The sequence below is a fragment of the Oryx dammah genome, unplaced genomic scaffold, assembly GCF_014754425.2.
Source record: "Oryx dammah isolate SB20612 unplaced genomic scaffold, SCBI_Odam_1.1 HiC_scaffold_29, whole genome shotgun sequence".
NCBI classification, from domain to species: domain Eukaryota; kingdom Metazoa; phylum Chordata; class Mammalia; order Artiodactyla; family Bovidae; genus Oryx; species Oryx dammah.
This window is the reverse complement of record NW_024070213.1, coordinates 12,212,383-12,235,994: the sequence shown is the minus strand read 5'-3', so window position 1 is coordinate 12,235,994 and position 23,612 is coordinate 12,212,383. Positions and strand designations below refer to the sequence as shown.

The window sequence follows — 23,612 nt, the reverse complement described above, 5'->3', positions numbered from 1 at the left end:
ATAAACCAAACTTGGTTTTGTTGAGCTGTGGGGATTCATTTCCAGCAGGTGTCTTTTCGTGATCGCATTAGCTCTGATATGACCTGTGTGCAATGTATAACTGGGTTCCTATCTCCAGAAACTTTTTCAGTGATTCTGACCTTAACTAAGATGCTGCAGACAAGGAAGATAGTGGTAACAATAACCAAAACCAGAAAAAAAATTTCTGCAGCTCAGGTGAGGGGTCAGGGGTGCTGGGGTGGCCAAGGCCTCCTGCCATGGGGCTCCTTGTCCCGGGCACCACATCACAGACAGGCCTGGGCTCCAGCTGCCTCTGGACTGTAACTGTAAACGGCTGCTTACATCAGATTGTTGGTTTTCGGATACATATGAACACTGTCCACAGGACACTAGTTGAAGTGTGCACTAGCATTGTATCTTAAAAAATAAATCTTTAAAATGCTCGACACGGGGTGGCCAAAACCCTGCCGTTTGTTTTTTTTAAAAAAAGTGAAGTGCAATAAGAAGAGGCATGCCTGTTATATTGTTACAGGGTAGGATTTAATTTTGCTTTCTTAAAAATGCGTTTTCTTTGGTCTTAGGAGAAACGGGAAGTAGTTTCATGAGCCGATGAACAATAGTGATGAAGACTGCAGTCTTGCGTGGCAGCGTTAGAAAACAGGGGGCCCCACAGCAAGAGGTCAGCGGTCACTCAGGGATGCACCACAGGCCGAGGTGATTTCTGTCTTCATTAACACAATAGCTTAGGAATAAAGACTGAGGAGCCCAAGAAAAGGCACCGAGTCTCTACAGAGCTTCCCAAATGCCCAACTTGATGTGAGCAGGTGCTGAGTCCTCCAGCAGAGTTCAGGATGAAGCAGGTAGAGCCCTGAGGCAGAGCGCACCCCTCAGGCAGGACCAGTCATTTCATGACCAAAATGAAGTCCCATCAGGACAGAGTTCAGGAAGTGCCCTGAGCTGTGGTTAAGGTGGGTCCAGTTTCCTTTTCTTCATGTCCTGATTCTTCCTAGAGGAGTCACAGTTCCCTGTGGAGGAGGAAACTGTTCAGATGTGGCTGTGGTGACTTTAAAATCAGGAGTAAACTAACAACTGATACAATCCAGAAGCCATCAGCTAACAGTCCTGCTCGACCTACTTTAAACTACAAAAGCCCAAGAATGAAAACTATTACATGAGGACAGATCCTCCATTAACATGAGAGCAAGCTGCAGGAGAAATCCTGATGGGTCTGCGTTTAACCGCAGCTGTTAAATTTAGCTGAAGAGTTAGCCCTCAGGTCAGGACCCCAAGGGAACCTCTGGCTTTTAAACTAGTTGTCCTCCATGTTCTTACACTGCTGCCCCTCTGACAGGAGTCCACCAGACTTCTTAAAATGGAATGTCATTCTGCTTTTAAGACTCAGTGAATCACACACACCCAGGTTCCCTTTCGTGTTTGCTCCTAGAACACTCGGCTACCTGTGGCGTCTTGGTTAAGGCTGGAAGTTTGGAGGTGCCAGGGTCCAGATTGTGCCTGTGGATTCTGGTGGCAAAGGCTTGGTGGGATCCTGTTCTGGGTCTCCATGTGGTTCTTCAGGACCGAGATGGCAGGGGTCTCCGGTGGTTCTGGTTTCGAAAAGGGCTTGAGCACGCTGTTCTCTGCATCCATAGCCATGTCCCACATTTCAAGACTGTCTGCAAGGACAGCAGTCACGGGAAAACGTTAACACAAGAGAAAAGAGCAGGTCACGAGAAGGTTCTGTATGGTGAGGGCCCCGTGACGGCATCTTGAGTTTCTCTCCCCCGGTCCTGTGGAAGGACACCAGGCCTCTCCAAGGTGCAACACAGGAGCTGAACATGCGCGAGCAGTCAACGCAGCGTCGGGCCACCCGCATCCCCCTGGTGCAGAACTGACAGGAGTGAAGATCCCTGTGCCTCCTGAGGTGAGTGTGTGGCGACCAGTGACTCACAGGTACCTGGCGTGTTTACTGACTGGGCCTGAGGTCACGCCTCTTGCTCCGCTTACCTGGGAGCAGGTCTCTCTGGGTGAGTGGCTCTGAAGGTGAGCGGGTGCTGGGGAGGCTGGGCTTGGCAGGAGGCACCGGTGGCGGCTGCGCTGCAGAGAGAGGGGGCAGCCTGAGCTCCCGTCGTCACTGGGGGGCTGGGCAGCCTCGGGTGCGTGTAGAGCTGCCCGGTTACACCTTGCAGACCCAGCACCAAGCTCAGGGCCCTGCGTCCCAGTCCCACCTACTCCCCTATATAAACTAGGGCTGAAAACACCATATTCTTATCAAACTACAGAAAAAACTGAAAAGTCTAGGCTGGAAGCTAAAGACCCAGAATAATAATTCTTACTAAGAACAGCCCCAGCACAATCCACTGTGGGCTCTTCCTTTCATTAATCTCAGCTGGCCAGTGCTGAGGGGAGTTTTAAAGAACTAAACAGGAACCAAGTCCTCAGAATCTTAGTAATTTTTAAGGAGAAGCTGGGAAAAATCCGTTTTGTCTTTGTTTCTAGTCTCTGGAAGACTTCAAAACAATCTGTCTCTACTACTCCCAGTGAATCTGAACTCTGAAAAAAACGCGAGTTCATGGAGAAAGAACTGCCAGAAGCCCCTTCACCTGCACACCCAGCTTTCTGCCTTACAAAGAGCTCATGTCCGTGTGGCCAGGGTAACTGAGGCCTGAGGAAGCTCTGGCACCGGGGAAGTCCAGCTCTGGTGACGTCAGGGGCTGTCTGTTCTTCACCCAAGGGGAAATGCGGGGCAGGACCCGGCGCTCGGAAGCCCTGGGCCCGTGCGTGCTGAGCCCTGGTCTGGACCGAACCTGCCGCTCCAGGCAGAGGTGCCCCCAGCCTCTTACCCTGGTCCTTTCTTCCAGTGGACAGAGCAGAGGTGGCGGCCTGCTGCTGTCTCTCCATCTGTTTCCGGAACTGCTGCTGCAGCTGCTGCTGCCGGAGCTTCCGCTGGAATGTGGCTTCGCTCTCCGCGGTGCCGGGGGCCAGGCTCCTGCAGCAGGAGACCAGTGAGGCATTGGGGGGGGTTTCCGAGTTACCTGGTCAGCAGCACACAGTTGCCAAGGGGGCTCACGGCCCCGTGTGCTGCTGAGAAGGTGCAAGTGGAGGGAGGAGCGGAGGGGGCAGGCGGCCGTACCGGGAGCTGCTCTCCGTGGCCCCCTGCGTCACGGCGTGGGGTCCAGCCAAGTGGCTCCATCTGCATGGAGAGGTCGCCTCCCGGGCTTTAGGGGGCTCCAGGGTCACATTCTGCTGGCAGCTGCTGTATCTGGCTTGTTCAACAGATGGTTCAAAATCTTGTCTCTTTGCATTAGTTAAATCCACTTCAAGAGGCGGCTAATGAGGAGAGAGAATAATTTCCTTCAGTTGCTCTTGCCCCTTCCTTGAACGCATTCCACAATTCTCTGCCCTCATTCCTTCGAGGTCCTGAGAAGCTGAGACAAAGGATCCACAAGTGCAAGTAACTTCAACTCTACGTGGAGTAAAACAGCTCCATTTTCCTCCTGGGCCATTCTGTGTTAATACAGTTTTCATACAAAGGAATCACAATTCAGTTTTCATTTAGGGCAAAAAGCTTTGTAAAATCTAACTTCAGTATTTCCTTGGCTACTGGGCCTGACACACTTTACTACGGAAATGATCATATATCATCAGTCACACTACAGAAACCCAGAGCCTGTGCTCCACAGGCAAAGCCTCACTCAGTAATGTGAGGCTCACAGAATAACGGAGGATCAGGTTGAGACGACTACATTTGGGTAAAGATAACCTGAAAATGAAAATTACACTGTGAAATTTCTTATCTACATTGGGAAGTAAGTCAGTCAAAAAGAAGTGAGCTTCTGCAGGGAGTTTCCTGGTTCCAGGCTTTCACGCCAAAGGCCCAGGTTCAATCCCTGGTCAGGGAACTGAGTCCCCACACGCTGCTGGCAAAAAAAAAGAAACTTTAGGGGAAATGAGCTTATGCTAGGAAACTTGAGGATGGTATGCTCAGTGAAACAGGCCAGGAACAAAGAGATGACTCCACTGACAAGAGGCACCGAGGGTAGCGAGAAGCAGAGACAAGGCAGATGGCGGTGCTGGGGCTGCATGGAGACGAAGCAGGCTCACTGTGCAGTGGGTAGGGCTCACTGTGCAGTGGGTAGGATCTGCTTTGCAAAGAGCTCCAGACATAGATGGTAGTGGCGAGCGCCCCATGGTAGCAATGTATTTTGTACAACTGAACTGCACCCTTGAAATGTCTGAGAAGGTAAATTTTATGTATATTTTACCACCACAAAAAAAATTGAAAATGAACACTGAAAAAAATTTTAAGACAAAGCTAAATGCTAATTGGAGCTCACATACTGCTACGTGCCATACTGGACAACTGTAACAGAACCTACTAAAACCAAGCATACGCCCAACCCTCTGAGCTTCACTAATAATTTCCACAGTAAATGCATGTGTGTGCACCGAGGCATGCTCAAGAACGCTAACAGCAGCCCTATTCAACCAAAAGGTATGAAAATCTCCAGCGTCTATTAAGTAGAATGGGAAAACCGACTAGACTCGTGTCACAGAAGATGCCACTACACTCAGCAGAAATGAATCACACGCGTGGAAGGAAAGCCCAACAAAGAACAGTTCATAATGTCAGTCCCAAAAGCAAAGAACAATCAGAACTTTCCTCAGCAGTGACGGGGCGGGGTGGCACACCCGGAGACTCCGGGAGCGGTGATGCTCGACCTGACTCAGGTGCTGCCTACGTGGGTGTGTCTGCCTTAAAATTCATCCAGCTGAGCATTTATCATGTGTCCACTGTCTACATAGCTATGTTGTACTTTTTAACACAACACTTTTTATAAAGCACAAACCATACAATTCCATTTATATAAAGTTTAAAAGCAGGAATAAACCTGACTAAAAGACTAAAAAAAGTTACTTTAAAAAGAAAAAGTCAGCCTTCCCTGGTGGTTCAGCAGTTAAACTATCAACTCTTGCAATGCAGGGGACCCGGGTTCAATCCCTGGTCCGGGAAGACCCCACTTGCTGAGCCTGTGCCCCACAAGAGAAGCTACCGCAGTGAGAAGCCTGTGCAAAAAAAGCACGGGTCTCCCGTTCACCGCAACCAGAGAAATACTGAGCACAGCAATGAAGCTACAGCACGGCCGAAAGTTTAAAAAACAACAAACAAACAGTGAATGGAGTGGGGGGAGCAGAAAAGTTCTAGAGAGCTGGTTATGTCCTGTTTCCCTAATCTGAGGTGTAGACAGCTGTGTTCACTTCCAAAAATTCACCAGGCTGTGCCAGTATTACTTTCGCAGCTTTCTGTGTATATGTTTTAAGTAAAGTCGTGTCCGACTCTTTGTGACCCCATGGACTGTAGCCTACGAGGCTCCTCTGTCCATGGGATTCTCCAGGCAAGAATACTGGAGTGGGTTGCCATTTCCTTCTCCGGGGATCTTTCCAACCCAGGGATCAAACCCAGGTCTCCCACATTGCAGGCGGACACTCTAACCTCTATGAGCCACCAAGGAAGCATGTATGTATACTGCTAAGTCGTGTCCGACTCTGTGCGACCCCAGAGACGGCAGCCCACCAGGCTCCCCCATCCCTGGGATTCTCCAGCCAAGAACACTGGAGTGGGTTGCCATTTCCTTCTCCAGGGGATCTTCCCAACCCAGGGATCAGACCCAGGTCTCCTGCGTTGGAGGCAGACGCTTTAACCTCTGAGCCACCAGGGAAGCCCGTGTACTTCATTTTAAAAAAAGTGAAAAAATACAGTCATGTCAACAAAATGGCTGACTAGGGAGCTCCAGGCCCTCCCTCACACCAACACCAAGGTAACAGTAAACAGACGGATACCCCTGTAAGAGCTCCAGGGACCAGCCAAGAGGAGCCAGCACCAGGCCGCCGTGACGCTGGAACAAAGTCACAGCAGAGGAGGTGGGCTGCTCGTGGCCTGGCACGGGGCAGCGGCCTGGCACGGGGCAGCGGCCTGGCACAGGGCAGCAGTGGAGGGGGCTGCCGCTTGCTTCTCCAGGGCCCTTCCTGCCCTCCTGCACTGGCAGGCAGATTCTTTACCACCGCACCACCGGGGGAGCTCTTATTTATTTCTCATTACGACTACAAAACAAAACTACAATATCCCTCATGAATACAGACACAGAAATCCTAAACAATATTAATAGCAAACTGAGTCCAATAATAGATTAAAAAGATTTTAAAAAAGGAAAGAAAGAAACGAAGTTCTGCCAATTGACACACACCTCTATGAGGGGCAGCACCAGAAAAAGACCCCTGAAGTACAGCAGAGGGAGGTGGCCAGGCGGGTGGCGGCTCTTCAGGGGCCTGAAGAACCACAGCCACACTCAGCAGGCAACGGGCATTCCCGTGCCCGACCAGTCCAGGTCACGTTGGACTCCAAACCCCACTCTCCAAAGGCAGGTGTGCAGGTCACATGACACGCACCCACACAAACGGGAATCCAGCCCTTCCAGACGCAGAGCTGCAGAAGAGCGGAAGTCTGGGCCGGTGAGGCTCTGAGTGTCTGTGAGAAATGGCAGCGGGCTGAGAGGGCCCTGTGCTCCCATCTCTCAGACCTCTGCCGAGCACATCCTCTCCACCGTGGACTCTCTGCTTCATCATCCTCGGTGGTAAGTGAGCCCACTGGCCCCTGCTAGCTCTTATGTTCAAAGACGGCGGAAGTGCACGTTCCCGACCCTCTACAGAGCCAGCCAAGTCTTCACGTCCCTTTCCATCACCACATACTCAGATACAAGGGGATCAGTCACCATCCCCACTTACAACATACCTGGTGTGGAAGCTTGTTCAGTGACCTCAGATAGTCTTTGTCCAGAATACAGTTTCCGAGTGCGTTCCCAAAACTTCTAAGGGTAAAACAGAGTGGAAGCCGGTTGAGAACACAGCAGTGAGCAGGAGAGTCGGACGTCCCTGCCCCAGAGCACAGGGCGTGAGTCAGTCTTTCACAAAGCCCGCTGGCCCTTCCTGCTGCGGAACACAAGCTCCAGGGCTAAGTTCCCTTCCCAGCGACTGCTGCGACCCCCAGTGCGTGAGCACATGCACTCAGGGGCACAACCTTCACGACTAGACTTCTGTACCGAGAAGCTCAGATCCCCTACAGGCAAATTTTTAAAGCAAGTTTTACCTGTATTTTTTTCTGGTAATTCAATTCTCAAAGGCATTTTGAAGCCCCAACAAGATCAAAATCCTGCTCTGTGTAACTAAGTTAATTACGTTACATGCACATAACAAAGAACAGTGCAGGTGCGTTACATCCAATGAGGAAGCAACCCGTGGGCTCGTGTGGAGGGCAGGAGTGGGGAAGGCCAAGTCCAGCACAGAACAGGATCCTACCTCGTGTTCCCCAAGAGGGCCTTGGAGTAAAGAGAAGCGGGGAAAGGCAGCAGGAGACAGCCGCCTGGGGCTGAGGGTGGGGGGTCCGGGGACAGCTCTGGAAGCAGCCCTGAAACCAGCGGCGCCGGCCCACCTTGGTGCCCGCCCACCTTGGTGCCCACCCACCTTGGTGCCCACCTACCTCAGCGCCCGCTTCAGCCCATCTGTTACTGCCTCCTTCCTGGCCTTTTCCAAGGACAAGGCTTTTGACTTGAGGCCCTCGCTGACACCGTAGCCCACGTCTTCATGATATGAGCCATCCTGGGGGCAGAAAAGGCATTCAGGCCCCACCGTGAGGGGTTAGAGCCCATCCCTCACCACTCTCTTCGTCATCAAGCAGCCTTGCTCAGACTGGGCGTCAGTCCTACCAGGCCGCCTCCTGGACTGGATCTGTGCCCACATGTGCCGGGGCTCAGTGTCGAGACAGTTCTCTCTCTCCCTCTTTACATAAAAAGGCACATGTCTAACCCAGCCCAAGTCTACCGCACAGTAGAAAAGCCTTGTGGGGGACAGACAGAGTTTGGGATGGACATGTACACACTGCTGTATTTAAAATAACCAGCAAGGCCACACTGTGCAGCACAGGGAACTCAGCGCAACCTTCCGTGATAACCTAAGTGGGAGACTGCTGGAAAAAGAGCGGGTGTCTGTGTATAACGGCATCCCCTCTGCTGTACACCTGAAATTGACATTACTGGTCAGCTACACTTCAATATGAAAAAGTTAAAAAAAAGAAAAAACCTTTGGGATACCTAGAAAAGGGAAAATTTGAAATATTATATTTAACTGATTCTAATGACTGGACAGCAAATCCTCTCACAAGTCAGGTGGAATATGCTTCTCAGCTTCCACCAAAAGCAAAGGTAGGCCTGATCAAGCTGTCAGCTGACAGCTGAATATAACTTCGGATGATAACACTATGATTCTGAAATATAACTCAGAAGCAGTCAAAGAAATGAATAACACTATAATGAAGCTCTTTCCAGTCCTGTGTATGTGAATAAGGATTTCAATCTCTGTTTGTGCACTCAGTCATGCAACTCTTTGCGACCCCACAGACCACAGCCCACCAGGCTCCTCTGTCCGTGGGACTTCCCAGGCAGGGATACTGGAGTGGGTTGCCATTTCCTTCTCCACGGGATCCTCCCGACCCAGGGATCGAACCTGTGTCTCTTGCGTCTCCTGCATTGGCGGGCGGGTTTCTTTACCACTGCGCCACCCAGGAAGCCCAAGGTTTCCAGTACTATTTACAAAAATAAGTCAGAACAGAATTAATGCTAGATGTTTAGGAATACGTAATATTAACTATAGATATATTAACAATAGAAAAAACGCTTCATCCATCTTTATCAAGAAATGCGTTTTCCATAAAATTTTATATTTTGATGTAGTTTTGCTGTCTCTTCATAATGAACACAGATGACTCTATTGTGTGTTAATAACACCTATAATATTAACAGTAACTCAATCCAGAAGAAATGTTTTAATAGAGAGCCTTAAGATCACTGGAAATTTACTCCCCCCTACAAATTTTTACACATACACAAACATACACAGGCAGAGAAGTATAATAGTTATTAATAAAAGATTTTCAATCATATCATATAAGCCAGTAGGGGACTTCCCTGGTGGTGTGGTGGATAAGAATCTGCCTGCCAATGCAGGGGACACGGGTTTGATCCCTGGTCCAGGAAGATCCCATGTGCCATGGAGCAACTAACCCGCTCGCCCGAGCCCGAGCCCCAGAGCCCACAGCCCCTACTGCTGAGCCTGCGCTCCACAACGAGTGAAGCCGCTGCAGTGAGGAGCCCAAGCCCTCTAACCGAGAGTAGCCCCTGCTCCCCGCAACCAGAGAAAAGCCCTTGCAAAGCAATGAAGACCCAATGCAGCCAAAAATAAACAAAGCATCACTTTGCATTATTTAAAAAAAAAAGCCGGTGGAGAAATGGGATGGAAATACGTATTTAAGAGGAGACAATGTAAAATTTCTGATGACTAAAGAGGAACTTGCTCAAAAAAAAGTAGCTTGTATACACATTTAAAAAAATAGATGACAGCATGTCATCTTCTATGGTATTAATATTTAGAATCCATTGGTACATTTTAAAAAGATGTAGCAGAGTTATTTTAGGACATAGAATTTTACAATATGCCAAAAAATGCACCCTTGCAACTGTTTGTATATGGTGAAAATTCTTAGTCACTTAAAAATGTGCAGGAGAACAAGCTCCTCAAAATTCTCTCCGGCGCCTGAGTAAGGCCGAGTGAACGCACAGCCCACTCTGGCCCAGAGCCTCCGCACCCGCTCTCTCTCCCGCCGCACGTCTCCCCCATCACCCTCACCTTCAGCTGGACTCGCACAAACGCACAGACGCCCACGTAGAACTTGCCATTGTTAAGGTCAACAAAATCTAGGGTGGGAAAGACAGCCAGGTGAGGGCTCCTCCTGCCAGGGACGGGACACACCCACCCGGCCCTCAGCCGCGGCGTGTCCGGCGGCAGCCGGCAATGCCAGGAGGGCGGCACTCACCCACATTCTGCTGAGTGATGGAGTGCGCCCAGCCATTGTAGCCAAACATCTCATTGGCCAGATTAACGACCCTGTGACCCTCGATGTAACACACCTGGAAAAAATAAAGACGAAAAAACACCTCGTTAAAATTCCTCACCGTCCAACAGTCAGCATCACAGGCCCCCACTTTTCAGGTAGTGAACTCGCCTACCTTCTGGCCTCCTCCAGCCATGCGGCTACTGATGTACTCTGGGCCCAGCCTCTGCCTCAGGGCGTTCTGGATGGCCTGGTGTTCTTCCACTGTGTACTGGTACTGGAACCAGAAAGGGGAAACTGAACCGACCTTTCTGCCATCCCTGCACTCAGATATACTGAGGGTCCTACGAGCTGTTGTTCGTGTGGGCTGCCTATCAATACAAGGAACTAAGACTCCACAGGCGCGCACTCCAGTGGCCCCCGGAGCAGCGACACCGGCACACGCTACGCGGCCTCTGGAAACTCCAGCCTCCCTCACGCGAGAACGAGAGTGAAGAAGGCAGAGTGCTTTAGTAGCGCTCTGAAGATAACTTTGATTTCACGGGCTCTGGAAGGTCCTGTGGACCCCAGGCGTCACTGGACCACACTGAGAACCACTGCCTTCGATGCGACTACCATGTTACCACACCTCTCTCCAGCCAAAACTAGGGAACTAAGACTTCCTGTCTCAGAACCTCTCATGACGTTTATGTAGATGTGAAAGAGGAAAAAACAGGATAGGAAGCCTTGCTTCCATGTGTCCTCCAATTCAACCATTTCCCATCCTGCACATGGAGAACTGCACCATTCTTTGATTAGATTTTTGACGCCTTAGTAGTTTTCCCCTGGCCCCATTAAAGTGGAACGATACACACAGATCTCTGGTAAGACAGATAGAATGTGGGTGGACATAGCAAGAATCTCCGTTATATGCACAGAGTATCTCCATAAACCCCAGAAACTTTGGATGCCTCCGCAAAGAGAGATCCAAGTGTCATGGGGACAGGAGTGATAGAAAACACTGGGACTTTTTACAGAGTCGGCTCCACTTGGAATGTTACAGCAAAACCAATTTACATCTAAATGTAGCCCCCAGCACTGCTGAAGCTCCAGTACACCCTCAGAGCTCAACAGAGATGCCCAAATAACGTCTCTAGATGAAAATAACAGCTTCCATGTATCTGATGGCGCCGCACACACTGCTTCCCCAGACCGTCTTGGTTTTCACTTAACCTCATCCCTTCCAGGGAGGAGGACGCACTCACCTGACCAAAGCATAGCACAGGGCTGCCCCCAGCAGGCTGGCTGCCACGGCCTCCAAGGACTGCTTCCTCAGTCCCGGACATGCTGGTTCAGGCCGACTCTACATAAACAGGAGAGCAAAACAGAGATCTGAAAAAAACGCTAATGGTGAAAAGCAAGTCTCTGCTACAATCAGATGAAGTCACTTTCTCCACGCACCTTAAACACAGGCCAGGGGCACAGTTTCTCAATGCCTGGCTGTCGCTGAATAGGCCTCTGAACCCCTCAGGGCCTGCTTCTACCTTTCTGCCGAGTTCTGCCAGCATGGCGCTGCTACTAAAGGTGATTTTTGCAGTAAGAATGTGTTATAATTACAATGCTTGCAATAGAAAAAGTCAAAACTACAAAAGCATGCTAGGAAAAAGCCAATAACCAGCTTACGATCACCAACTATATGAGCATCGTGACCTTGACCTCTGTAGGGTCAAAGAGGAAACATAAGCCGCAGCAGCTGAACTGTCACGGACCATGACGCCGTGGAAGAGTCGCGTGGCACGGAAGACCCCGTGGCCAGAGAGGACACAGCACTGAGCCACCCATGGTCCCCGCGGCTCCGTTACCTCCTGGGACCTTGTTCAGGCCCCACCCCAGGCCGACTGACTCAGAAATCAGCCCACCCAGCGATTCTGACAGCTCCAGGCTGAAGGCCAATGTGTCAGACTGAGCCCACGCTATGTGCAGGCTGGCAGTGCACAGCCTTACCTCGGGAGGCCCCGCCCCTGCCACACACCCAGCAGATTCCAAGTGGGGCCTCAGCGGACCTGCACATAAATCCTCGGATTACTATAGAGCCACAAATCTGTGACCGCCAACCAGTATATGATTCCACACATGGCATCACACCACAGTGTTTAAGAGCTCACATTCCTAATGCTGACTTCTGGCTCCATCACCCATGAGGTCTTGACCAAGAGAAGTATCACATAAGCTCTCCAATGACATTTCATCATCTGGAAGATGGAGACAATAGTACCTACACTTCCTAGGCATTCTGTAAAGATTAAGTGTGAAACTGCATAAAACTGCAGCAATGCAACTAGAGATGATCACACTTAACTGAAGTCAGAAAGAGCAAGATAAACACCATATGATATCACTCATATGTGGAACTTAAAGTAAGACACAAATGACCCTATCTATGTAACAGAATCAGGAACAGAGAGAACTGACAGGTAGTTGCCAAGGTGGGGGGGGGGGTGGAGAGTGGGAGGCTGGGGTTAGCAGATGTAAGACTTTTCCACACAGACTGGATAACAACAAGGTCCTACTGTACAGCCCAGAAAACTATGTTCAGTATTCTATGATAAACCATAACGGAAAATAATATTTTAAAAATGTATATATATGTATCAGTGAATCACTTTGCTGTATAGCAGTAATTGACACAACACTAAATCCACTGCACTTCAGTTTTTAAAACCTGCCTTAGAAGAGTGCCTGGCACATATGAGGTATTAAATAAACGTTCACTATTGCTGAGTGCTTGTTAATTTCTTTCTGTACATTATGAAAATGCAGAAAACTGTTTAAATGATCATAAAATGTTACCTTTCAGCTAAAAAATGATACATTTATCTATAATCTTGTACTAAAAAGAGTGGCCTAGTCAATAATTAGTGTCTAAAATTGTTAAATCAAAAAAGAGTGCAGTGAGAATATTATTAGAACATGACTGTAAATGCCAGAGAAGACAGCTGAAACGATGAAACACCCCTGAGGAATGGTGCCCGTGTTAGCAACAGTGCAGCAAGGCTCGTCTTTTTAAAGATGAAAATTTTAGTGCTGTTTCCTTTTCAAATACATACATGTGTTACTTAAAAATTTAAAAAGCAGGGGTCAGCAAACTTCTTGCATAATGGGTCGGAGCAAATGGGTTAGGTTCGACAGGTTACACAGTCTGTCACTACTTCATTTGGACACTGTCGCATCAGAGTAGCCCTCGTCGGGTCACGGTGGAGAGTTCTGACAAAACATGGTCCGCAGGAGAAGGGAATGGCAACCCACTCCAGTATTCTTGCCTGGAGAACCCCATGAATGCTACGAAATGGAAAAAAGATATGGAACTGAAAGATGAGGTTCCCAAGTCAGTAGTGTCCAATATGCTCCTGGGGAAGAGCGAAGACAAAGCTCCAGAAAGAATGAAGACGTTGAGCCAAAATGGAAAGGACACCCAATTGTGGATGTGTCTGGTGATGAAAGTAAAGTCTGATGCTGTAAAGAACAAGATTGCATGGGAACCTGGAATGTTAGGTCCTTAAATCAAGGTAAACTGGACGTGGTCAAATGAGGTGGCAAGAGTGAACATCGACATTTTAGGAATTAGTGAACTAAAATGGACGAGAATGGGAGAATTTAATTCAGATGACTATTGGCAAGAATCCCTTAGAAGAAATGGAGTAGCCCTCAATGTCAACCAAAGTCCGAAATGCAGTACTTGGGTGCAATCTCAAAAACAACAGAATGATTTTGGTTTGTTTCCAAGGCAAAATGACTCAACCTCACAGTAATCCAAGAAAACCAACAAGGACCAGTTACTGTACAGCACAGGGAATGTTGCTCAATATTCTGTAATAACCTAAATGGTAAAAGAATTTGAAAAAGAACAAATACATGTATATGTATAACTGAATCTCTTTGCTGTCCACCTAAAACACAATATTGTAAATCAACTATGATCCAATATAAAATAAAAATTTTTAAAAACAATGAAAACCAAAAAGAAAGAAATAAAAACTTAACCACAAAAGAGGTGGCAGCTGTGGCCTGCAGGTCAGTGTGGCATCCCCAGTGGCAAAGCAAGCTATGAGGGCCACAGGCCAATGTGGTCCAGGACTGAGCTCCAAGGACTTGAACAGGACACTTCCTTAACCTCTCTGGGCCCCAATTTTCTCATCTGCAAAAGGGAATATTAATAAGACCACCCTCAAAAATGTACCCTATTAAATGATGTGACAATAACAGCATAATCATAATCCTACCAGACTTTTTTGCGGAAACTGCTAGGATGACGGTTCAAACAAAATGCAAAGGATCTAAACTAACGAAATCCAATTGTAAGGTCGGACCCTGGGGGCCATGATGGGCCGCCCCTCCTCTCCCTCCCAAAGGCGAGGAAGTCCCTAACGGGGGAGCCTCCCGGATCCCGGGGACCAATGACAGCACACTCTGCCAGCTAAAGCTGCCCCGCCCCAGCTGCATAAGCCGCCCTGCCCCAGCCGCATAAAGAAACCTATCAGCTCGCTACGCCGCGAACCAGCAGCCTATCCAAACCCCCATCGCTAGCCCAGCCGTCCCTGGCAACGTGCATATATAAACAAATTTCCAACGCGGTCCGGGCGCGCGGATTTCCTCAACCTGCCCCGTTCGGGTCCAGGAACCCCGCCCGGGAGCGCTTTGCCATTAAAGCCTGTCAGAGATTTTTTGGTGTACCTGGTCGTCTTTTACCTAACACCAATCTGAAAACCAAAGAAGTTGCTGACCCACACTGCATGACTTCAAGACTTACTATAATTAAAACACTGTGAGGGTGGTGGGGAGCTTCCCTATTAGCTCAGTGGTAAAGAATCTGCCTGCCAGTACAGGAGATACGGGTTCGACCCCTGATCTGGGAAGACCCCACATGCCATGGAGTGACTAAGCCTGTGGCCCACAGCTATCGAGCCTGTGCTGCAGAGCCCGGGAGCCGCAGCTGCCGAAGCTCACAGGCGCGAGGCCTGTGCTCCCCGACGGTGAGCAGCCTGTGCACTGAAACAGAGCGCCCGCTCACAGCTGGACAAAGGCTCGGCAGCAGCGAGGACCAGCACAGCCAAAACCAGCCAGCAATGTAAAGAACACCACAAACCAGTGGTGGGGACGGACACACTGGAGCAGAGGAGGGTCCAGAAGGCAACCGCCATCTGAACTCCAACCAAGGCGCCAGTGCAGTCCAATGGCATTTTCAACAAGCGATGCTGGAACAACTGGAGATCTGTATAGGAAGAACACTTAATATTTTTCACAAAATAATTCTTACACCATTCACAAAAACTGGAGATGGATTTTAGCCTAGACATAAAAGCTAAAACTAAAACTTCTACAAGAAAATACAGAAGTATATCTTCACAACCTGGAGGTAGCTAAGATTTCTTACTTATGACCTAGAAACCAATAATTATTAGAGGGAAAAAAAAAAAGAGACAAATATGACTACATCAAAATGTAAAACTCTAAAAAAATGAATGGGCAACCGCAAAGACTGATATCCAGGATATAAAAAGGACACATAAAGAACTCCTACAACTCAAAAGTAAAAAGACAATTAACCCAATTTTAAATGGGCAAAAGATTTGCGCAGGCACTTCTCAAAGAAAGATATAAAATGTCAATAAACACAGAAGAAAGTGCTCAGCCTTGTTAGTAATCAAGGACTAAAATTAAAACCAACCATGACACACCACTTTTCACCCACCAGAATGGCTAAAAATAAAGGCTGACACCACCAAAAGTTGGCAAGGATGTGAAGCAGCCAGAATGCTCATGTGCCGCTGATGCCTGTAAACATAGGGTACTCTTCACGGAAAAAGAATGGCTTGAACATGAAGCCAAGCACCCCAGAGGGCAGGGGGGATGGCCTTCAGACAGATGTCCTCCACTGCCCGCCACAGTTGCGGGCATCTGAAATAAAGCAAGCTTTCCACCAAACCTGGCCTGTTTATTGACCTTTTCAGCGGTGAGCAGCCAAACTCCACCTTCCACGTCCTTTCAGTAACAGATTTTGGCACACAACTTGGGGCTGGCTCCGGCTGGCTGCTGTGCTTTCATGGCACCAGGCTCTCCTGGGTCTTCCAGAGGAGAGCTGTGGCCCTAACAGTGTATCCACCTGCTTGTGGCGAGCGAGCCCGAGTAGGGCATTTGGGGGATGTTCAGCAGCTGCCAAAACCTTTTGCTCTGAGGATCCTCCCTCTGCTCAGCACTGGCTGCCAATGTACACTTTTCCTTGGTGGAATAAAACTTAACATTTGTGACAAGCTGATGAGCTCTAAGACGAGGGAAGACCACCGGTGTGCACATGGGCAACCTTCCCATTTGTGAGTGCTAGTAACTCAGACGGAAAAGCATCTGCCTGCAATGCAGGAGACCCGGGTTTGATCCCTGGGTCGGGAAGATCCTCTGGAGAAGAAAACTGCAACCCACCCCAGTATTTCTTGCCTGGAGAATCTCATGGACAGAGGAGTCTGGTGGACTACAGTTCATGGGGTTGCAGAGTTGGACACGACTGAGCGACTCACACACACAGTGCTATGTGGGTGTTCTTGACAACTGGTTCTGATGTCCAACTATGAGGACCGTTTGTTCTGGGGAAGTGTTTGTTTGTGACTCCATACCGGTCACCCTCGAAGAAGGTTTACGACAGATCTGTCAATTGGTGTGTGAGTGTGTATTCCATCTGTGTGACTGGTATTCTTGTTGCCTTATGTAAAATGGAAATTCAGGTTCAATTCATTAAGAAAAATTTTACCTGGAAAAATTATGACTAAAGAAAGATGATTTTTTTGGGGGAGTGGATCATGTATGGCAAAAGTATTCTTTAGACTCCAGAGAAGACAGGTTAAAATGGAACTCTTAAAATTCAAAAAAAGCCAGTTCTCTTTACATATACAGTTAGGAAAAGCTAGCTTGATAAAATGCTTTTTTCAGACCCTGAGGAAACAAAAATAAGCTTGGGGCAAATTTCAGGTTAACACTTATCATGTCCCTGAAATACAAACATAGTCCATATTGCTTGGAACTCCAGCCTTGGATTAATTGTGAAACTTCAAGCTAAGGAAAAAAAAAAAAAAAGGAAAAAATCCTTTTAAAATTGAGTTATGTAAATTTGGCTATTCTGTTATCCATAAACTGGTAAGATTAATCGCAATGCCTAATTCATGAAATGTAAAAAGATGAGACAACGAGATCTCTGTTTGGATGTTTGCATGTCTCAGTATGTGTTTTTGTCTTTGGATGATATTGCTGAGGTTAACTTGTAAAGAAGCTCTACTTAATTGGCTTAAAAAAATATAAGTGCTTACAGATCAAACAAATCTAAATTTACCTACTTTTGTCTTCTTATAAAACCAAGAGGAAAACTAAAGATGTTTGGGTTTATTAAACATAGATGTACTATTAAAAAAATTATGCTATTAAAAGTGTATGTTTTTTGAGGTTATGGAGTATGTTCTTAAGTTTGCCAATCAGAAAATGCTGGTATAACATTTCAATTACCTGTTTCTTGGTTTTGTTATGGTTTCAAGTGTTAAAAACTGTGATGCGTAAAAATAATAAGGAAAGCATTTTGGTATGTAAAAACAAGTAAGACAACATGTTGCTGGCAAAAAAAGGTAAACAAAAATAAAAATATTTTTATTGAAAAAAATGATGGTAATAATTTTGTCCTACAGCTGTTTCTGGATGGGGAAAATACAGGACTAATGTATTCAAATCCAAAAAATGATAAAAGGTTTATTAAAAATTTTTTTGAAGAAAATTTATGTTGTAAGATTAAGATTAGACTAAATTTAATTAGGTATATAAATTTTGCTATTAACAGTAAACTGATAAAAAACTAACTTTCCTTTTCTTCCTCTCTGTTAAAAAAGCAAAGTTCTCCTGGAATATTGATCTGATTTTGGTAACAGACACTCAATAGAAAGTAATTGCTTTGTTTCTAATGACACTTTTGACACTAAGGTTCAGGATGGAAAAACTGTCTAGTAATGTTGTCACAAAATCCCTGCAGATGTGACTGCAGCCATGAAATTAAAAGATGCTTGCTCCTTGGAAGAAAAGTTACAACCAACCTAGACAGCTTATTAAAAAGGAGAGACATTACTTTGCCAACAAAGGTCCGTCTAGTCAAAGGTATGGTTTTTCCAGTGGTCACGTATGGATGTGAGAGATGGACTATAAAGAAAGCTGAGCACCGAAGAATTGATGCTTTTGAGCTGTGGTGTTGGAGAAGACTCTTGAGAGTACCCTGGACTGCAAGGAGATCCAACCAGTCCATCCTAAAGGAAATCAATCCTGAATATTCACTGGAAGGATTGATGCTGAAGCTGAAACTCCAATACTTTGTCCACCTGATGCAAAGAACTGAACCATTTGAAAAGACCTTGATGCTGGGCAAGACTGAAGGCAGGAGGAGAAGGGGGATGACAGAGGATGAGATGGTTGGATGGCATCACAGACTCAATGGATATGAGTTTGAGTAAACTCTGGGAGTTGGTAATGGACAGGAAAGCCTGGCGTGCTGCAGTCCATGGGGTCACAAAGAGTCGGACACGACTGAGTGACTGAACTGAATGTTGTCACAGGGTTTAACTACTCATGATGTGTAGGACTGCTGGCTTTAAGTTTAATGCTTAAAGGGCAGGGGGGGATTGGCCCCCACCCAAGTCCTGGAAGGAGAGTGGCCTGAGGAGTTTCCAAGTCCTTCACAAGAACTACGAATATGTAGGGAGCAACTTCGTAGAAGAGAAGAAGAAATATCAATGCTGAAGGCAGAAAGAAACACCACCAGGGTGCAGACCCTGAAGGAGCAGGACTGGGAGCGTGCGCAGCAAGCCAGCGCGCTGGCCAACGTGGCCCAAGCGGTCGAGAGTGATGAGGGCGTGTCTGACGGAGAGGGCGACAGGGTCACCCTCTTCAGCTCGGCCAATCAGCTGTCGCCCGCGGGCAGGGCGATGCCAAGACTCTGATTGTGATGCTGCAAGAGCAGCTGGACGCCATCAACAAAGAGATCTGGTTGATGGAAGAAGAGGAGAACACGGAGCAGCGGGCCAATGAGACTGAGAGCAGGGAGAACGGGGGAGCTTAGGCAGCCTCCGTTGTCTTAAATCAGTGAGCTCCCTCAACCTGCATCCCGCCTCCTGGCGTGCCAGCTCCTGCCCAAGCCCAGAAGGAGGCGGCACCACCCGGCGCGGGAGGGAGAACGGGTGGGCATCATGACTCGGTTACAGGAGAGCCAATGGCAACCCACTCCAGTACTCTTGCCTGGAAAATCCCATGGACGGAGGAACCTGGGTGGCTGCAGTCCATGGGGTCACACAGAGTCGGACACGACTGAAGTGACTTAGCATGTCCTCTGCTTGCTTTTTGTCTGTGGAAAATTTCAAAGAATAAGTTTAATCAGAAAAGTGAAAAATGTAGAAACAAAGGAAAACAGCTGAAGGAGACTAAATAATAATGTAGTCATGAAGCGTAGTCAAGGACCTTTAGTTCTTTCTCGAGGACTATAGATAATGCTTAGAACCATATCCTATGAGCTGTCTTACAGCTACTAAAACACCAAGTGGAGCAGTTAACTACTTGATGGCCAGCCTGAACCCAGGACTTAAGCTGCCACAATTCTGAGAACTAACTGCAAAGAAGTGGGAACAAGTGCACCCCAGAACTGGATTAATTGTGCCTAAAACAACCAAGATGATGCTAGGAACACCAGTGATGACCAATTTGAAGATGACTAAGATGACTGTGCTGTTTCTGCATGTAGCCCGCACCACACCCCCTCTAGCCCTAGCTATAAAAGCTCTCATCCCTTGCTTGAGGGGGGAGGGGGTGCAGAGTCAGTCTTTGGACAGATATCCACCACACTCCCCCTCAGTTGCTGGCATCTGAATCAAAGCAAACTTTCCTTTCCAGCAACCTGGCCTGTCTATTGGCTTTTGAGTGGTGAGCAGATGGACCTCTCATCACACACACCCTTCCGGTAGTGTTATCATGAATGAGCCACCTTTCAAAGCTTAAAACTTTAGTTTGTAAACATAGGGGAGCAGTGGAAATTCTAAGTTGAGAATTATACGATATTTTCGCCCGGAAATGGTCCTTGTCATCAGTGAATAACTGCAGGAGAGCACAGTTGGAGTCTACATTACAACAGTCAGCAGAGGAAAGGACAGAGGCTCGACCGAAGTGATAGCCACAGATGACAGGCACGATGGACTCTCTACGTGCGTCACTGAGGCAGAGCAGACCACGCTCAGTGATCAGTGAAGTGCTGACTATGAGGATAAAGACCAGCAAGACTAGATATCAAAATTTTTTATTTTCAGTTATGTCCATGCTGCTCGCTTGTAAAACTTTTCTTAAATTTAGCAAGAATAGAAAAAGCATTATTTAAGTAAGAAGAAAAAAGATAGCAAAATGTCCTCTCTTCCTTGAAACCTGACACACCTCACTACACTCTAAACAGAATTAATCTTAAATTCCCACAGCATTTAGACAGACATCACAGCACACAGGTTTCCCAGGTAGCTCAGCGATAAAAACTGGCCTGCCAATGCAGGAGACGCAAGACACATGGGTTCCATCCCTGGGTCAGCAAGATCCCCTGGAGGAGGAAATAGCACCCCACTCCAGTATCCTTGCCTGGAGAATCCCATGGACAGAAGGCCTGGCGGGCCACAGAGTCAGACACGACTGAACACACAGCCCAGACAACACTATAATCCATTCTACTGCTGAGAACACAGGGGCAGTATACTAACTACTGACTGGATTTGTAGGACTTAGCATAGTCCCTACCCAACTTGTAGAATAACGAAAATGGTAGCTTTATTTTAGCTCTTCTCCACTTCAAAACTGCCAGGGCTTTATTAAAAATGAATACCATGCGTGGATAAAAGTCACAGAAATGGAATGAATATCCCCACAAAGCTTCTGAGTAATTAAATTGGTCACAGAGTCCACTCTCACTGTTGGCGAGGATCTGTTCTACAGGTACTCTGACCACGGACTGACCCAAGACCCAGCCACTGCTCCTGCAGAAACACGGCTAGGTCCCTGCCAGTGCGAGCCTCCAGTTGCTTCATTTCCATCAACCAGTCAGTACAAAGGCTTGCTCTGCATGTTTCAATTAAAGGCACCCTATGTAAGTAAGACACAGTGCTGATTCCTTAACACTGAACTCACAGGGGACAGCACCTAACTCACACCTGAACAAAGCTCATCAGAAAGACGCCTGCCTTTCTGCATCACAAGTTTGGAGGACCTTCTAGACAGGGATGGACTTGGAAGGGCGTTATACTACGTAAGTCAGAGAGAGAACGATCAACACCGTGTGATGTCACTCACAGGTGGAACTGAAACAACACAACAAACTAGTCAACAAAAGGGAAGCAGACTCACTAGTGAGCTCAGTGGTGGCACGAGTGGGGGAGGGAAGGAGGAAGGGGCAAGGCAGGGGCAGTGGGAAAACGAGGGTTGTTACACAACCTTATGCGCACGATCTCTTATGAGCGAAACTAGAAAATTGTAAAGAATTACAGAATTCAAGAATCTTTCAATCATTTTTTTTAATGTGCTAAAGAAACAGTGGAATCACGAATAAAAAGCTTAAACTGGCACTGAAGGGCAAAGAGGCCACTGGTGTACAGTCTCAAACAGGCAGGCAGAGGTGAGGCCTGCCGGACTTCGGCAGGGACAGCGCGAGGGTCACCCAGCACACCGGCCAGGCGCCCTGAGTACTGGTTCTGTTCGGGGACCGGTCCGTGAACACAAAACACCGAAGACGCGCTAGGTCTGCTCGGAGATGAGCTCCCCCGTCCCCCGGCTCTGCTACATCATCCGTCCGCTCGTGTCCAGCCCACCCGCTGCCCATCACTGGACGGCCGGCCTGGCGGCGTCTCCAGCGAGCCCCGCACACGAAGGCTGCTCTGCCCGTGACCGCCAAAGATCCAGGAGTGCCGTACTGAGAACAGAAAACTGTGCAAACCTTCCCGAAACAACCAGACCCGAGGCCGCCGAAACGCCTGACCCGGGCCCGGAGCTTCAGGATGGGGGAGAATTTAGATTTCAGAAGTTTGTGCCTCTGTGAGTCCCCGGCAGGAACAGACCTTAAATGGGCTCGGAGACCAGAAAGCGCAAAAGCCCAAACGCCCATCAGTTAACGGAGAAAGAAAGCAAGGTTCCCCATCGACGAAACGCCGCCCAGCGGCCGAGGACCGAGGAGCGCCGACCCGGGCCGGACCAGGTGAGCCGCGTCCGCCAACGAGCTGGCGGGGCTCTGAGCGACCCACACGCTCCGCACCAGCGGCGACTGCGGCCCGGCCCGGCGAACGCGCCGAAGGCACGCAGCGGGTCTCTTCAGACCGAGGGATTCCACCGTGTTTGGATTCTGGCTCGGTCGTTTGAAAGCGCCACAAGGGCTGACTACGCGCTGACCTGTCAAACTACGCCGAAACGCCAACGCCTTCCGGGCCGCAGCCGCCGCCGCCTGGGGCCCGTCGGAGGATCCGCCCTCGGTCCCCGCCCCGGGCATCACTGACCCCGCGGCCCCGGCCCTGGCCGCCCACCCGCTCGCCCGGCCCGGCGCCCTATCACACACCGCTGGGCGCGGGACCGCTAATCCGGGACCCGCGAGGCGAGCTCCCACCCGGCGGCAACTCCACTTACGCGCCTCAGCCGCGCAGAGCGGACAGGGCTCTGTCCAGACTGAACGCGCAGAAACTCGCAGGGGCACGGCCGCCTGGAAAACCCTAGGAAGAAGGTCTGGGCGAGACCGCGCGGACGGAGGGGGCCTGAACGTGCGGAAGGGCACTAGCACGGCAGCGCAGAGGACTCTGGGAAGAAGGTCCGGGCGAGACCACACGAGCGGAGGCGGTCTGACCGTACGGAAGGGCACGAGGCACGATCCGCAGAGGACCCTGAGGAAGTCAAGGCGAGACCACGCGGGCGGAGGGGGCCTGAACGCGCCGAAAGGCGATAGGCACTGCCGCGCAGAGGATCCTGGGCAGAAACAGCCACAGCGGGGGCGGCTGCAACACGCAGAAGGGCGCTTGAACGGCCGCGCAGAGGACTCTGGGAAGAAGGTTTCGGAGACACCGCAACGGAGGAGGAGGCCTGAAGGGCACGCAGAGGACCATGGGGAGAAGGTCTGGGCGACAACGCCCCGAGGCGGGGCGGCCCGAACCCGATCCTGCTTAGGATGGCTGAGCAGAGGACTGTGGGAATGGAGTAGGTCCAGCTGAACTCGCGCCGGACCACTGTGGGGCATAGGAAGAGGAGCCGCAAGTCAAGTCAGCAGATGGGAGCAGAGCCATCTGTTGAGAGCCGACAAGCAAGGTGGCAGTGCGACCCGGACCTCCGTGCCGGCCGCTCGGCTCCCGCATGCCCTGCGCCGCCGTATCCTCTGCTGCCCCCTGGCGCCCTGCGAGCTCGCGGCACCGCCCTCTGCGCCCCAAGCCCAGCAAGGACTGCGCGGTTGCTTGGCGCCCCCGGTGCATCCAGGCTGCTGTGGTCGTCAGAGCCCGGCAGGGACTGCAGGGGGACTGACCCTCCGAAACACGCCCCCTGCCGCTGGGTCCCCAGGCCAATGGACTGGTTTCAAATTGGGAAAACACACACACACACAGAAGTCGCTCAGTCGTGTCCGACTCTT

General features: G+C 49.2%; 1 protein-coding gene across 2 annotated transcripts; it reads right to left on the bottom strand.

Moving 5' to 3' along the window:
* Positions 1-485: 485 nt before the first annotated feature.
* Positions 486-22,803, bottom strand: RAD52 (RAD52 homolog, DNA repair protein). 2 transcript variants are annotated; one of them, XM_040233695.1, is made up of 12 exons: positions 22,628-22,790; positions 11,182-11,279; positions 10,113-10,214; positions 9,920-10,013; positions 9,733-9,800; positions 7,532-7,650; positions 6,788-6,863; positions 3,131-3,327; positions 2,841-2,986; positions 2,005-2,094; positions 1,458-1,673; positions 486-1,025 (listed from the first exon to the last, which is right to left on the bottom strand). In XM_040233695.1, exons 2-12 carry the CDS (start codon positions 11,260-11,262, stop codon positions 964-966), a joined length of 1,251 nt encoding a protein of 416 aa, XP_040089629.1. In that variant the 5' UTR covers positions 11,263-11,279; positions 22,628-22,790; the 3' UTR covers positions 486-963. The 2 variants fall into 2 exon arrangements, with proteins under 2 accessions (XP_040089629.1, XP_040089630.1); XM_040233696.1 differs by lacking the exon at positions 11,182-11,279 and having other exon boundaries at positions 522-1,025; positions 22,628-22,803.
* Positions 22,804-23,612: the final 809 nt, after the last annotated feature.

Excerpts from the sequence above, each read along its gene's own strand:
- RAD52 (XM_040233695.1), bottom strand. The coding sequence starts at position 11,262 with ATGTCCGGGACTGAGGAAGCAGTCCTTGGAGGCCGTGGCAGCCAGCCT. Across the intron at positions 2,987-3,130 it reads GCCACGGAGAGCAGCTCCCG|GAGCCTGGCCCCCGGCACCG; the intron begins GTACGGCCGCCT and ends CTCCTGCTGCAG. Across the intron at positions 2,095-2,840 it reads CACTGGAAGAAAGGACCAGG|CGCAGCCGCCACCGGTGCCT; the intron begins GTAAGAGGCTGG and ends CTCTCTCTGCAG.